Source organism: Salvelinus namaycush, unplaced genomic scaffold (genome assembly GCF_016432855.1).
Source record: "Salvelinus namaycush isolate Seneca unplaced genomic scaffold, SaNama_1.0 Scaffold35, whole genome shotgun sequence".
NCBI lineage: Eukaryota > Metazoa > Chordata > Actinopteri > Salmoniformes > Salmonidae > Salvelinus > Salvelinus namaycush.
This window is the reverse complement of record NW_024060452.1, coordinates 427,428-441,159: the sequence shown is the minus strand read 5'-3', so window position 1 is coordinate 441,159 and position 13,732 is coordinate 427,428. Positions and strand designations below refer to the sequence as shown.

General features: G+C 44.8%; 1 protein-coding gene across 1 annotated transcript; it reads left to right on the top strand.

Annotated features, from left to right (window-relative positions):
• The first annotated feature begins 6,945 nt into the window (after nucleotides 1–6,945).
• On the top strand, nucleotides 6,946–13,508 carry LOC120040408 (gastrula zinc finger protein XlCGF57.1-like). Its single transcript, XM_038985575.1, has 2 exons — nucleotides 6,946–7,196; nucleotides 11,662–13,508. The coding sequence occupies exons 1-2, from the start codon at nucleotides 7,031–7,033 to the stop codon at nucleotides 13,032–13,034; spliced, it is 1,539 nt and encodes a 512-aa protein (XP_038841503.1). The 5' UTR covers nucleotides 6,946–7,030; the 3' UTR covers nucleotides 13,035–13,508.
• The last annotated feature ends 224 nt before the right edge of the window (nucleotides 13,509–13,732 follow it).

The following is a 13,732-nucleotide window of genomic DNA, read 5'->3' as shown; positions in this document are numbered from 1 at the left end:
TAAGGTCATGTGGAGAGGGTGGAGGGCCAGGATAGAACTAAGGTCATGTGGAGAACCAGGATAGAACTAAGGTCATGTGGAGAGGGTGGAGGGCCAGGATAGAACTAAGGTCATGTGGAGAGGGTGGAGGGCCAGGATAGAGCTAAGGTCATGTGGAGGGGGTGGAGGGCCAGGATAGAACTAAGGTCATGTGGAGAGGGTAGAGGGCCAGGATAGAACTAAGGTCATGTGGAGGGCCAGGATAGAGCTAAGGTCATGTGGAGAGGGTGGAGGGCCAGGATAGAACTAAGGTCATGTGGAGGGCCCGGATAGAACTAAGGTCATGTGGAGGGCCAGGATAGAAATAAGGTCATGTGGAGGGCCAGGATAGAACTAAGGTCATGTGGAGAGGGTGGAGGGCCAGGATAGAACTAAGGTCATGTGGAGGGCCAGGATAGAACTAAGGTCATGTGGAGAGGGTGGAGGGCCAGGATAGAACTAAGGTCATGTGGAAGGCCAGGATAGAACTAAGGTCATGTGGAGGGCCAGGATAGAACTAAGGTCATGTGGAGAGGGTGGAGGACCAGGATAGAACTAAGGTCATGTGGAGGGCCAGGATAGAACTAAGGTCATGTGGAGAGGGTGGAGGACCAGGATAGAACTAAGGTCATCTGGAGAGGGTGGAGGGCCAGGATAGAACTAAGGTCATCTGGAGAGGGTGGAGGGCCAGGATAGAACTAAGGTCATGTGGAGAGGGTGCAGGGCCAGGATATAACTATGGTCATGTGGAGGGCCAGGATAGAACTAAGGTCATGTGGAGAGGGTGCAGGGCCAGGATATAACTAAGGTCATGTGGAGAGGGTGGAGGGCCAGGGTAGAACTAAGGTCATGTGGAGAGGGTGGAGGGCCAGGATAGAACTAAGGTCATGTGGAGAGGGTGGAGGGCCAGGATAGAACTATGGTCATGTGGAGGGCCAGGATAGAACTAAGGTCATGTGGAGAGGGTGGAGGACCAGGATAGAACTAAGGTCATGTGGAGAGGGTGGAGGGCCAGGATAGAACTAAGGTAATGTGGAGAGGGTGGAGGGCCAGGATAGAACTAAGGTCATGTGGAGAGGGTGCAGGGCCAGGATATAACTATGGTCATGTGGAGGGCCAGGATAGAACTAAGGTCATGTGGAGAGGGTGGAGGACCAGGATAGAACTAAGGTCATGTGGAGAGGGTGGAGGGCCAGGATAGAACTAAGGTAATGTGGAGAGGGTGGAGGGCCAGGATAGAACTAAGGTCATGTGGAGAGGGTGGAGGGCCAGGATAGAACTAAGGTCATGTGGAGAGGGTGGAGGGCCAGGATAGAACTAAAGTCATGTGGAGGGCCAGGATAGAACTAAGGTCATGTGGAGACCCAGGATAGAACTAAGGTCATGTGGAGAGGGTGGAGGACCAGGGTAGAACTAAGGTCATGTGGAGAGGGTGGAGGGCCAGGATAGAACTAAGGTCATGTGGTGTTGGGATTTTAATGCCTGGGGGGGAAACGGATGGATGGAAATGGCCAAGTGATGGAACATCTGATAGAAGTTAAAGATCTGGTGTGCCTGAATGATGGCTGAGGGACTAGGATTGACAGGGAAGGAGTCTGCATTGGACCTCACTTTGGTATCTAGTGCGATGGCAGGAATCTGTGAGTGGGAGGTATGGGAGGAGTCGACAGTAGGGAGTGATCATTACCCCATAGTGTGCACAGTAGGCCAGAGGGAAGAGGAGGTGTCAGTGGATGGAGTAGGCAGGTGGGTGTTTGAAAGGGCAAAGTGTGATCAGTATCAGGAGTTGTGAGTGGGTGATGGCTCGGGTGGATTTGAGAGGGGAAGTGGATAGTATGAATAACTGGGTGAGAACAGCTTTAGTGGGGGCAGCTATGATGCATTGAATGCACCACTTACCATGGCAGAGGTGAAACGGGCAATAGTTAAGGCTGGGTTAACTTCACCTGGGAAAGATGAGGTGTGCTATGTTATGTTAGCCCATCTTAGTGATGAGGCACTGAATAAGGTATTGGTGTTGTACAACAGAGTGTGGGAGGAGGGGAAACTACCAGGCAGCTGGAAGGAGGCAGTAATGGTACCAATCCGGAAGCCAGGGAAGGACCCAACGAGGCCAACAAGCTATCGGCCAATAGCCTTAACATCACATGAATGTAAGATTATGGAGCGTATGATAACGGAGAGGCTAACTTACTTCCTGGAGAGCAGGGGGTTAGTATCGCCACATCAGAGCGGCTTCAGGAAGGGGAGGGGAACAATGAACCCAGTGCTCTGCTTAGAAGCAGAGGTCAGGAAGGCTCAGGTGAACTGTTGTAGCTGTATTTTTTGATGTTTTGAAGGCGTATGATGTGGAAGGAGGGGTTGTTAATCAAGCTTGATATTATGGGGGTAGGAGGAAGAATGTACAACTGGATAAAGGATTTCCTGTTTGGAAGGTCTATCCAGGTGAGGGTGGGGAAGTCTCTCTCAGGCAGCTAGATGGTGGATAACGGTACACCACAGGGGAGCGTGATTAGTCCTCTGTTGTTCTCAATCCTGATCAATGATGTTTACTCTCAGGTACAGCTGGATATTGGGAGGTTGTTATTTGCAGATGATGGGGCCTTGTGGAAGAAAGGAAGAAATGTGCCATATATAGTCAGGAAGGTACAGGAAGCAATTGATGAGGTAGAGCGGTGGGCATTAATGTGGGGATTCGGGTTCTCTGTAGATAACTCACACAGTGTTCTTTACCAGGAGGAAGATGGGAGATGAGGTATGCTTGAGGTTATATGGGAGAAACTTGGAGAGGGTGGGGGCCTTCAGGTTCCTTGGGGTGTACTTTGACACTAGACTGACCTGGGCAGAACACATTGAGAGAGTGGTGGGAAAGTGTAAGAAGGTGCTAAATGTGATGCGCTGTCTGACAGGGAAGGAGTGGAGGGCTGGGCGTTCCTCATTGAAAACCATGTGTGTTGCATTGATCCGATCTGTAATAGACTATGGCAGTGTAGCGTATGGTTCAGCATCCCGTACATCATCTGTAATAGACTATGGCAGTGTAGCGTATGGTTCAGCATCCCGTACATCATCTGTAATAGACTATGGCAGTGTAGCGTATGGTTCAGCATCCCGGACATAATCTGTAATAGACTATGGCAGTGTAGCGTATGGTTCAGCATCCCGTACATCATCTGTAATAGACTATGGCAGTGTAGCGTATGGTTCAGCATCCCGTACATCATCTGTAATAGACTATGGCAGTGTAGCGTATGGTTCAGCATCCCGTACATCATCTGTAATAGACTATGGCAGTGTAGCGTATGGTTCAGCATCCCGTACATCATCTGTAATAGACTATGGCAGTGTAGCGTATGGTTCAGCATCCCGGACATCATCTGTAATAGACTATGGCAGTATAGCGTATGGTTCAGCATCCCGTACATCATCTGTAATAGACTATGGCAGTGTAGCGTATGGTTCAGCATCCCGTACATCATCTGTAATAGACTATGGCAGTGTAGCGTATGGTTCAGCATCCCGTACATCATCTGTAATAGACTATGGCAGTGTAGCGTATGGCTCAGCATCCCGTACATCATCTGTAATAGACTATGGCAGTGTAGCGTATGGTTCAGCATCCCGTACATCATCTGTAATAGACTATGGCAGTGTAGCGTATGGTTCAGCATCCCGTACATCATCTGTAATAGACTATGGCAGTGTAGCGTATGGTTCAGCATCCCGTACATCATCTGTAATAGACTATGGCAGTGTAGCGTATGGTTCAGCATCCCGGACATCATCTGTAATAGACTATGGCAGTGTAGCGTATGGTTCAGCATCCCGTACATCATCTGTAATAGACTATGGCAGTGTAGCGTATGGTTCAGCATCCCGGACATCATCTGTAATAGACTATGGTAGTGTAGCGTATGGTTCAGCATCCCGGACATCATCTGTAATAGACTATGGCAGTATAGCGTATGATTCAGCATCCCGTCCATCATCTGTAATAGACTATGGCAGTGTAGCGTATGGTTCAGCATCCCGTACATCATCTGTAATAGACTATGGCAGTGTAGCGTATGGTTCAGCATCCCGGACATCATCTGTAATAGACTATGGCAGTGTAGCGTATGGTTCAGCATCCCGTACATCATCTGTAATAGACTATGGCAGTGTAGCGTATGGTTCAGCATCCCGTACATCATCTGTAATAGACTATGGCAGTGTAGCGTATGGTTCAGCATCCCGTACATCATCTGTAATAGACTATGGCAGTGTAGCGTATGGTTCAGCATCCCGGACATCATCTGTAATAGACTATGGCAGTGTAGCGTATGGTTCAGCATCCCGGACATCATCTGTAATAGACTATGGCAGTATAGTGTATGGTTCAGCATCCCGTACATCATCTGTAATAGACTATGGCAGTGTAGCGTGTGGTTCAGCATCCCGTACATCATCTGTAATAGACTATGGCAGTGTAGCGTATGGTTCAGCATCCCGGACATCATCTGTAATAGACTATGGCAGTGTAGCGTATGGTTCAGCATCCCGGACATCATCTGTAATAGACTATGGCAGTGTAGCGTATGGTTCAGCATCCCGGACATCATCTGTAATAGACTATGGCAGTGTAGCGTATGGTTCAGCATCCCGGACATCATCTGTAATAGACTATGGCAGTGTAGCGTATGGTTCAGCATCCCATACATCATCTGTAATAGACTATGGCAGTGTAGCGTATGGTTCAGCATCAGGTACATCATCTGTAATAGACTATGGCAGTGTAGCGTATGGTTCAGCATCCCGTACATCATCTGTAATAGACTATGGCAGTGTAGCGTATGGTTCAGCATCCCGTACATCATCTGTAATAGACTATGGCAGTGTAGCGTATGGTTCAGCATCCCGGACATCATCTGTAATAGACTATGGCAGTGTAGCGTATGGTTCAGCATCCCGGACATCATCTGTAATAGACTATGGCAGTGTAGCGTATGGTTCAGCATCCCGGACATCATCTGTAATAGACTATGGCAGTGTAGCGTATGGTTCAGCATCTCGGACATCATCTTGGTTCAGCATCCCGTACATCATCTGTAATAGACTATGGCAGTGTAGCGTGTGGTTCAGCATCCCGGACATGATTGGAAAGGCTAGATGTCATACAGGGACTCTGAATATGTAGTGGGGTATTTTGGACCTCCCCAGTGGCTGCACTACAGGTGGAGATGGAGGGAAAGACCATTGCAGGTTAAGAGACAGCAGCTGGTAATTAATTATTGGGTCAGCCTACAGGGACATGGGGTATCTCATCCTGCGAAAGGGATTTTACAGTCATGCTGGGAACATGAGCGAAGACAGAACACGGGCTTTGGGTGGGTGGGTAATACCCAGGCGAAGGAGATGGGACTGTATGGAAGAGAGTTTAGTCCAACGCTAGCTATCCCTGTGAATCCACCATGGCTCCTCCCACCTCTAGTAGTAGATCTAGAAGTATTGGAGAGACTACAGACAGATAGGGAGGGTGTTGATCCATCTGATTGGTTTAAGAGATGTCTGGATACTGTCTATATCAGGATGTTGTGGCCATATACACAGATGGTTCAAAAGATCTAAGGACAGGACGTATTGGGTCAGCATTTGTAGTGCAGGAATGTGAGGTGAGATTCAGTAAACGTGGTCCCGTGTGGCTCAGTTGGTAGAGCATGGCGCTTGCAACGCCAGGGTTGTGGGTTCAATTCCCACGGGGGGACCAGGGTTCAATTCCCACGGGGGGACCAGGATGAATATGTATGAACTTTCCAATTTGTAAGTCGCTCTGGATAAGAGCGTCTGCTAAATGACTTAAATGTAAATGTAAATTACAGATCATCTGGCTGTATATACGGCAGAGACGATAGCCATACTGTTGGCCTTGCAGTGGGTGGAGGAAGTCAAGCCAGACAGAGTAGTTATTTGCTCTGATTCATGTGCAGTGCTAAGGAGTCTCCAGTCCTTTATATCACGTAGCAGACAAGACCTGCTTTATGAGGTGATACAAACCCATGGCAGGAGTAAACAAATGGGTGTACAGATCATATTTACATGGGTCCCAGCAGTTGATGTACTGGCTAAGCAAGTAGGAAGTATTGAGGATGTTGATGTACTGGCTAAGCAAGTAGGAAGTATTGAGGATGTTGATGTACTGGCTAAGCAAGTAGGAAGTATTGAGGATGTTGATTGGTAGTTTCAATGAGCAAGGCAGAGGCAAAAAGCATGATATGGACAGTGATGGTGGAGAAATGGCAGGAGCAGTGGAATAGAGATACTGATGGCAGACATTTTATTTCAAGTACAGAGGAAAGTTGGGGAGGGGAGAACAGCAGGAAGGGACAGAAGAGAGGAGGAAATATTTACAAGATTAAGGGTGGGACACAGCCAGTTGAATAAGACCTTACACGTGATAGGCATCCAACAGGAAAATGTGAGTATTGCCAGGAGACAGTGGAGCATGTATTTTATTTTATTTAACTAGGCAAGTCAGTTAAGAACAAATTCTTATGTACAATGACAGCCTAGGAACAGTGGGTTAACTGCCTTGTTCAGGGGCAGAACGACATATTTTTACCTTGTCAGCTCGGGGATTCGATCTAGCACCCTTTCGATTACTGGCCCAACATTCTAACCACCTGCCGCCCCAGGTAGCCTAGTGTGGACATTATTGGAGGGAAAGAGAGAGGGTGAGATCTAGTATGAGGGAGCAGGGGATACAGGAAATTAGTTTAAAGAGTATATTGAGTAGAACGTCATTAGATATTGTCTCAAATATTTTGTTATTTTTTTAAATAGCAACGGGGCTGGCAGGTAGGATTTAGTTGGCCCCTGTTTCTGGCTCACACTCCAGTACAGTAGGTGGCGGTAATGCACAATAACGTTGGATGACAACCGCGGATAAACCCCACCGAAGAAGAAGCTTTGTGACAACCATTTTCCCTCGTGGACGAAGCAATACTAATGCAATACCCAATTTATCGACTGAAACATGTCTAAACTACAGTCGTTTCGTGTGTTTTTAAATGAGCGTTTAACTGCGGCAGCTGTGGAGATTTTTGGGGCAGTTGAAGAAACGGTAGCGGAGTACCACGAGGAGAATGATCGGCTACGGAGACTGCTGCGGATCACACCGGAGATAAAACTATGTAGAATAGGTTCGTATGTAGATCTTCTGATAGCTACACTAAACAAAAAATATAAACGCAACATGCAACAATTTCTAAGATTTTACTGAGTTACAGTTCATATAAGGAATTAGCACATTTGATATAAATCCATTTGTCCCTAATCTTTGGTTTTACATGACTGGTAATGCAGATATGCAACTGTTGGTCACATATACGGCAGGCGGTACCGGAGCGCCAAGTCTTGGTCCAAAAGGCTTCTTAACAGCTTCTACCCCCAAGCCATTAGACTGTTGAACAATTCATAAAAATCGTTTGTTTGTTACCTGTGCATAGTCACTTCGCCCCCACCTACAGGTACAGATTACCTCAACTAGCCTGTACCCCTGCACACTGACTCGTACCGTGTCCCCTGTATATAGCCTCGTTATTCTTATTGTGTAACTTTTTATTTTAGCCTACTCAGTAAATATTTTGTTCTTCTTGAACTGCACTGTTGGTTAAGGGCTTGTAAGTAAGCATTTCACGGTAAAGTCTACACTTGTATTCGGCGCATGTGGCAAATACAGTTTGATTTGATTTTGTCCAGGTGGGAAAGGGCAGTGTGGAGAGCAATAGAGATTGTATCATCTGTGGATCTGTTGGGGAGGTATGCAAATTGGAGTGGGTCTAGGGTTTCTGAGATGATGGTGTTGATGTGAGCCATGACCAGCTATATAAACCACGCCCCTCTGCAAACACGAGTTCTCCGATGTTTGTGACAATGCAGTACTTATTTAAACAGAAGAGAATATTATGTTAGCACACATTAAAATTAAGTGATGTCGCCTTGTCCCCTTAATAATATATCCAAGTGTTTGACATGGGGGAGGGAACCAGTAACTTTATGATCAAACTTTATCAATGTAGAAGCAACAGTCATTTGTCATATTTTGGTCATCATACTTTGATCTGGTTTCCTTCAAATATCATCCAGTTTCATGAAAAACATGATTTTGACTATTCATGACCTTTAACTGTCCATGTGCTCTGGCAGAGTTCCCGGTGCACATGCGCACGGTACGGCCGTCTATTCAGTGTGCACTGTGCTAGTACGCAGGTGTAGTCGTCCCAGTTAAACCGGACCTAGAAAGATGGCAGAAAGCACGAAATGGCGAATGCGAACCTGAGTGGACTACATTAGAAACAACGGTCGTCATTCTTGGACACTGTCTCCAGTTCATTTATAGCTCCGTAGCCGAGAAACGGTTCATTACTCGTAGCGTTTAAACAACAGTGTGGCTGCGCATCCGGACTAAAGGTCCCGAAGCTTCTGTACACATGCTGATCACGTTCTGCGCATGTGTTTCTTAACAAATACATTTTTGTGGTCTCTTTCACTTCACGTTTCTCACTGTCAATCAAGAATGACACTTTTTTTCTAGTTTTACTAGTGAACCGTCCATGCAGCATCTGTATATCAACCATTTGATCTAGTGCCGGGACGATACCAGTATCACAATATTTGTTCCAATGCAAAAATGAAAGCACATAGCAGACGTAACTTTTTGGTTCTTAAAAACCTGCTGTATGTAACATATTGTGTGCTATGGCTTGGAAAATAAATGTGTGTTTGGATGACAACATAATGATGTTTGTTTCCAACATTAGGTCTGTTTTCCTAAAGAAGTTAAATCCTCTTCGTGTTTTGTTTGCTTGCCATGATACTAACGAGTATCGTGATACTGGTATTTCTCGGCCCTAATTTGATGTTAATCAGTTTCATGGGGATTTACGTTTAGATCTTCTTGAGTTATACAGTGTTGTTATGAATGATGCACAGTGAAGTTTAGAGCAGATGGTGCTGTCAAACTGTAGCATAGCCTACCTGTGTATTTTGCCTAGTGGCACCTTGTTGAGTCTTGGCCACATTAGAGAAAAATGCGTTGGTGTTTCTGTCTTACAGTAACGTTATGCTGTCTTCTGTTATGTAGAATACTATCATTTATAAGATCTTGCAGACATTGATTCAGCTTTGATATAACTTTATTAAATTAGCAGAGTTACCTGTTCTTTACGAGTAGAGCAGAGACTGCGCGTGAAGTAGAGAATAAACACATGCGCAGAACGTGATCCACACATGCACAGAAGCTTCTGGACCTTTAGTCTGGGTGGAAAAGGGTTTCAGCCTTGAGTACTTTTGTAAGTTTAACCCCACGGTCTGTGTGGGCAGTTTTGTTGAGCAGGCGCTTCAATGCTGTGACAGTGGGTATCACGTCTGCTGCAGATGCAGTTGATGAGCTTATTTCTCCAGTCAGTTGTTCCAATGGCGCTAGGAGAGTGTTCATGTTTTCATGTTTCAAACATGTTCTCAAATGGATGCTCGACCAGTCTGGTACACACTACCAAGTAGGCGCTATTGTTTATGTTAGTTGAAACACACATCCATGGGTGTCACTGCTACTAGCTTCCCACTGACATTTGGACCAGCGATGTCAGCCCCATTAGCATGCCACAGTGGGTCGACGAGGATTTCGTACTGAGGAAGGCTGTACATGCTCAAGAATGTGCTGGTTCTCATACCGCTGCTGCCATTTCAATGGCATTTGAGAACATGTTTGAAACATGAACACTCTCCTAGCGCCATTCGAACAACTGACGCCGGTCAGTTGTGTGTACCGGTGCTCGACCAGTCGGCAAAAGCCCTCATCATCCACGACAGAGAACGGTTGATTGTCAAGGGCAATGAATGCCATTATCTTGGCTTTAATGGATTTAGCCTTTTGCGACGTCTCGCTGAAATTGTCTTTCTCTTTCAAATGACTGCTGGACTTGTTTAGTTGTTGGAGGTGTGCGCTTAGTTTTTCAGCTTTTGTTTTAGGTAGTTGCTGAACGTCTGGGGGTGATGCACTTTCAAATTAGCATTTAGGTTTGTGGTTTTGAAAGATGTCACTTTCTCCCCTCAGGAAATAATAGCAGCACAGAAGTTGCATATGGCCTTTTTGTTATCTTCCTTTGAAACTTCCAAATAGATTCACACAGCAGACATTGTGGGCTAGGTTAGGAATGCTGTGTTGCACGTGTAGCGCTGTATTCTTCGTGGCGTCATTACGTCATCTACCTACGTTAAATAAGGAATGCACGTCAGCTTTGACATCGGTTTTGCACTTCGGCGTTAAACTAGACATCGGGTCGATGCCGATGTTGGCATTTTTAGCTAATATCGTCTGATTCCGATATGCTTACGATATATCGTGCATCCCTAGTTCAGATAATTGATTTGAAAAAAAATGATATCAAAACTCTGTAGTCGCGGTGGTTAGTCGCGGTGGTTAGTCGCGGTGGTTAGTCGCGGTGGTTAGTCGCGGTGGTTAGTCACGGGGTCACAGGCTTTGAACACCTAAATAGTAAGAATACGAGGTAGGCATCTTACATTCCACTTCCCTTTATTGCCTCAATTCAAAAAACTTCTAAAACTGAATCTATGCCATTATTTAGGAGGATATGAGTGTGACAAAAGCTTATTATGTCGCCTACTAAATTAAATGAATTATTAGAACCACAATGTGCAGATAGTGTGGTTTCACATAAAAAATAAATCTAAATATTGTGCTTTTGCCGTGATTCGACCCTGTCTTATCGTAAGTGTTCTATGGTTCCCAACCCTTCCTGCTGAGCTACTGTTCAATTGTAACGTTGGAGAAAAAAAAACTCACATTTTGGAACACACATCTCTGAAAAGCATGTGATCGAACAAAGCTTCGGACATCATTGATTACGGTGTAATATACATTTTATGCAAGCATCAGCTGTACTTTTGTATAGGATCAGACTGCTTTGAAAATGTTACAAGCCTCGAAGCACCGGTGTCGTTTGGTATGTAAATCTCTTCCCTACATTTAGTATGATGTATTACATTCGGTTACATTATAAATGTCATAGCCTTCGTACAATATCATATGAATTAGAGAAGCTATAGTATCATATGTCTTACCTGGTCGTACAATGGCATACGAATTAGTTGAGCTAACTTATCATCTGTATTTGAGGAGCTATAGTATTATACGTCTTTCTCTGAGACCAGGTTGCTTGTTGCATCATACCAACAAAGGAGAATTATGGGGAGAATTTACATTGGGGGTTAGGAGAACTAACAACAAAGGTTAGGAGAATTGGGTTAAGGTTAGGCGAAGGGTTAGCTAAAATGCTACAGTTGTCCCCATCACGACTCAAAGGGTATTGTGGAAATCTAAATCGTACCCTCAAATCTCACAACTCTGTTTTGGAGATACTTTATGGCCAAAATGTACCAACCATTTTTACACTGGAATACATTTTTCTGACAAATATCGATGTCACAAATAACATTTTCAATGAGAGACATTGGTTCTTGAGTTCAGTTCTGCTTTAAGAAGATGCATGTTAGAAATAGGCAGGGTTTATGACTATGGCTGTGCCAGCTAGTGACGACTGTCTAAAGGCTCTATAACCTCTGCTCATCTCTCCTTTCCTCCAGACTCCCTGCAGCTCTCTGTCTCTGAAGAGGAGGTTCTCCCTGAGCAGCAGCACTGTGAGCAGGAGTGGAGCCCCAGTCTGGGGCAGGAGAACCCAGAGCTTCCACAGATTAAAGAGGAACAGGAGAAACTCGGGACCAGTAAGGAAGAAGAGCAGCTTCAAGGTCTGGAGGCTGATATCAAATTTACTCCTTCCTGTGTGAAAAGTGAATGTGATCAGGAGGACCCACTTCAGCCCTTCACTTCTCCCCAAACCCAGACTGTGGAGAACAGAGAGAGTGACCCTAAACAAGTGGATCTCACACCTTTTGTTACTGTGACCCACGTTAAGGGCCTCAACATTCACGGTGACCCTCCAGATAATCAGAACAATGCCTCCAGCCACAGCTTAGCCATAAACAGTGACCCAGTAGGACTTGACAGCAGCCCACCGATGGATCCCAGCTCATCATTTGATCCCAGCTCATCATTGAATCCAAACCCATCAATGGGTGAACACCGTTATAAACCCAGCACCACGTCTAGAAAAACTCACCACTGTGGTGAAATGTTTGCTCTGAAAGTTGACCTGCAGAGGCATGTGACTCTCTTCAAGAAGAGACTCAGTGAATGCCGCTTCTGCAGAAAACGCTACAACTCCACCTGTAAACTGAAGGCCCATGTCAGCCTCTGTCACAGTGGGAAACCCAACACCTGCCCTGTTTGTAGCAAGACCTTCAAACTCAAAGGAGACCTGTCCAAGCACATGAGGATTCACACAGGAGAGAAACAATTTAAGTGTGGCGACTGTGGGAAAAGCTTCAATCGTAAGGAACACGTAACAGTGCACAAGGTGACTCATACAGGAGAGAAACCATTTAGCTGTGATGCTTGTGGGAAAAGCTTCAGTCAGAAAGGGTCCCTAAAGAAGCATACACTGACTCACACAGAAGAGAAACCATTTAGCTGTGGTGACTGTGGGAAAATGTTCAATCGCAAGGAACGCTTAACCATACACATGGTGACTCATGCAGGAGAGAAACTATTTAGCTGTGACGACTGTGGGAAAAGCTTCTGTCACAAGGCGTCCCTAAAGAAGCATACACTGACTCACACAGGAGAGAAACTATTTAGCTGTGATGACTGTGGGAAAAGCTTCTGTCACAAGGCGTCCCTAAAGAAGCATACACTGACTCACACAGGAGATAAACCATTTATCTGTCCTGACTGTGGGAAAAGCTTCAATCAGAAGGGGAACCTAAGGAACCATCAACTGACTCACACAGAAGAGAAACCATTTAGCTGTGATGACTGTGGGAAAAGCTTCACTCAAAAGTCTAATTTACTGACGCATGTGAAAAACATCCACAAAGGTGGCAAACAGAATGAAAACTGAAAGAAGAAAGAAAATTAGGACAAAGATATAATTAGTCACAAGATCAGGATGTGGACAATATTCTGAGTACACTCTCATAGACACAAATAGCTGGAATAAGTAAATTGAGTCAATGAGAGGATAGTCAGATTAACTGATGACTAAATTAGCAGTGCAGATGGCACTATTTTGTTAAGTGCAGAGATGTATTATGGGTATGAATGTGTCGAGGACTTCTGAAATTCTACAGATTTTGTGGCCCAGCAGGAAGATCAGCATATCCCAAATCCAGAGGTTGTCAGTTCAAATCCCAGGTTGGGTCATATTGAAAAGTCTACTAAGTGATCATGTCAAATGTAATCATATTGTCATTGAGTACCTTTTTTTATTTATTTTTTATTTTTTTATTTTTTTTACACCAGTTTTGCTAAACAGTGTATCACTAACCTTAACAGAATACATGGTTCCAAATAAAATACAATTGTATTGGTCACATACACGTGTTTAGCAGAAGTTATTGCGGGTGTAGCGAAATGCTTGTGTTTCTAGCTCCAACAGTGCAGTAATATCTAACAATTCACAGTAATACACACAAACTTAAAAGTAAAAGAATGGAATTTAGGAATATATAAATATTAAGATGATCAATGTGGCATGGACTAAAATACAGTAGAATAGAGTACATTATATACATATGAGATGAGTAAAGCAAAAATATG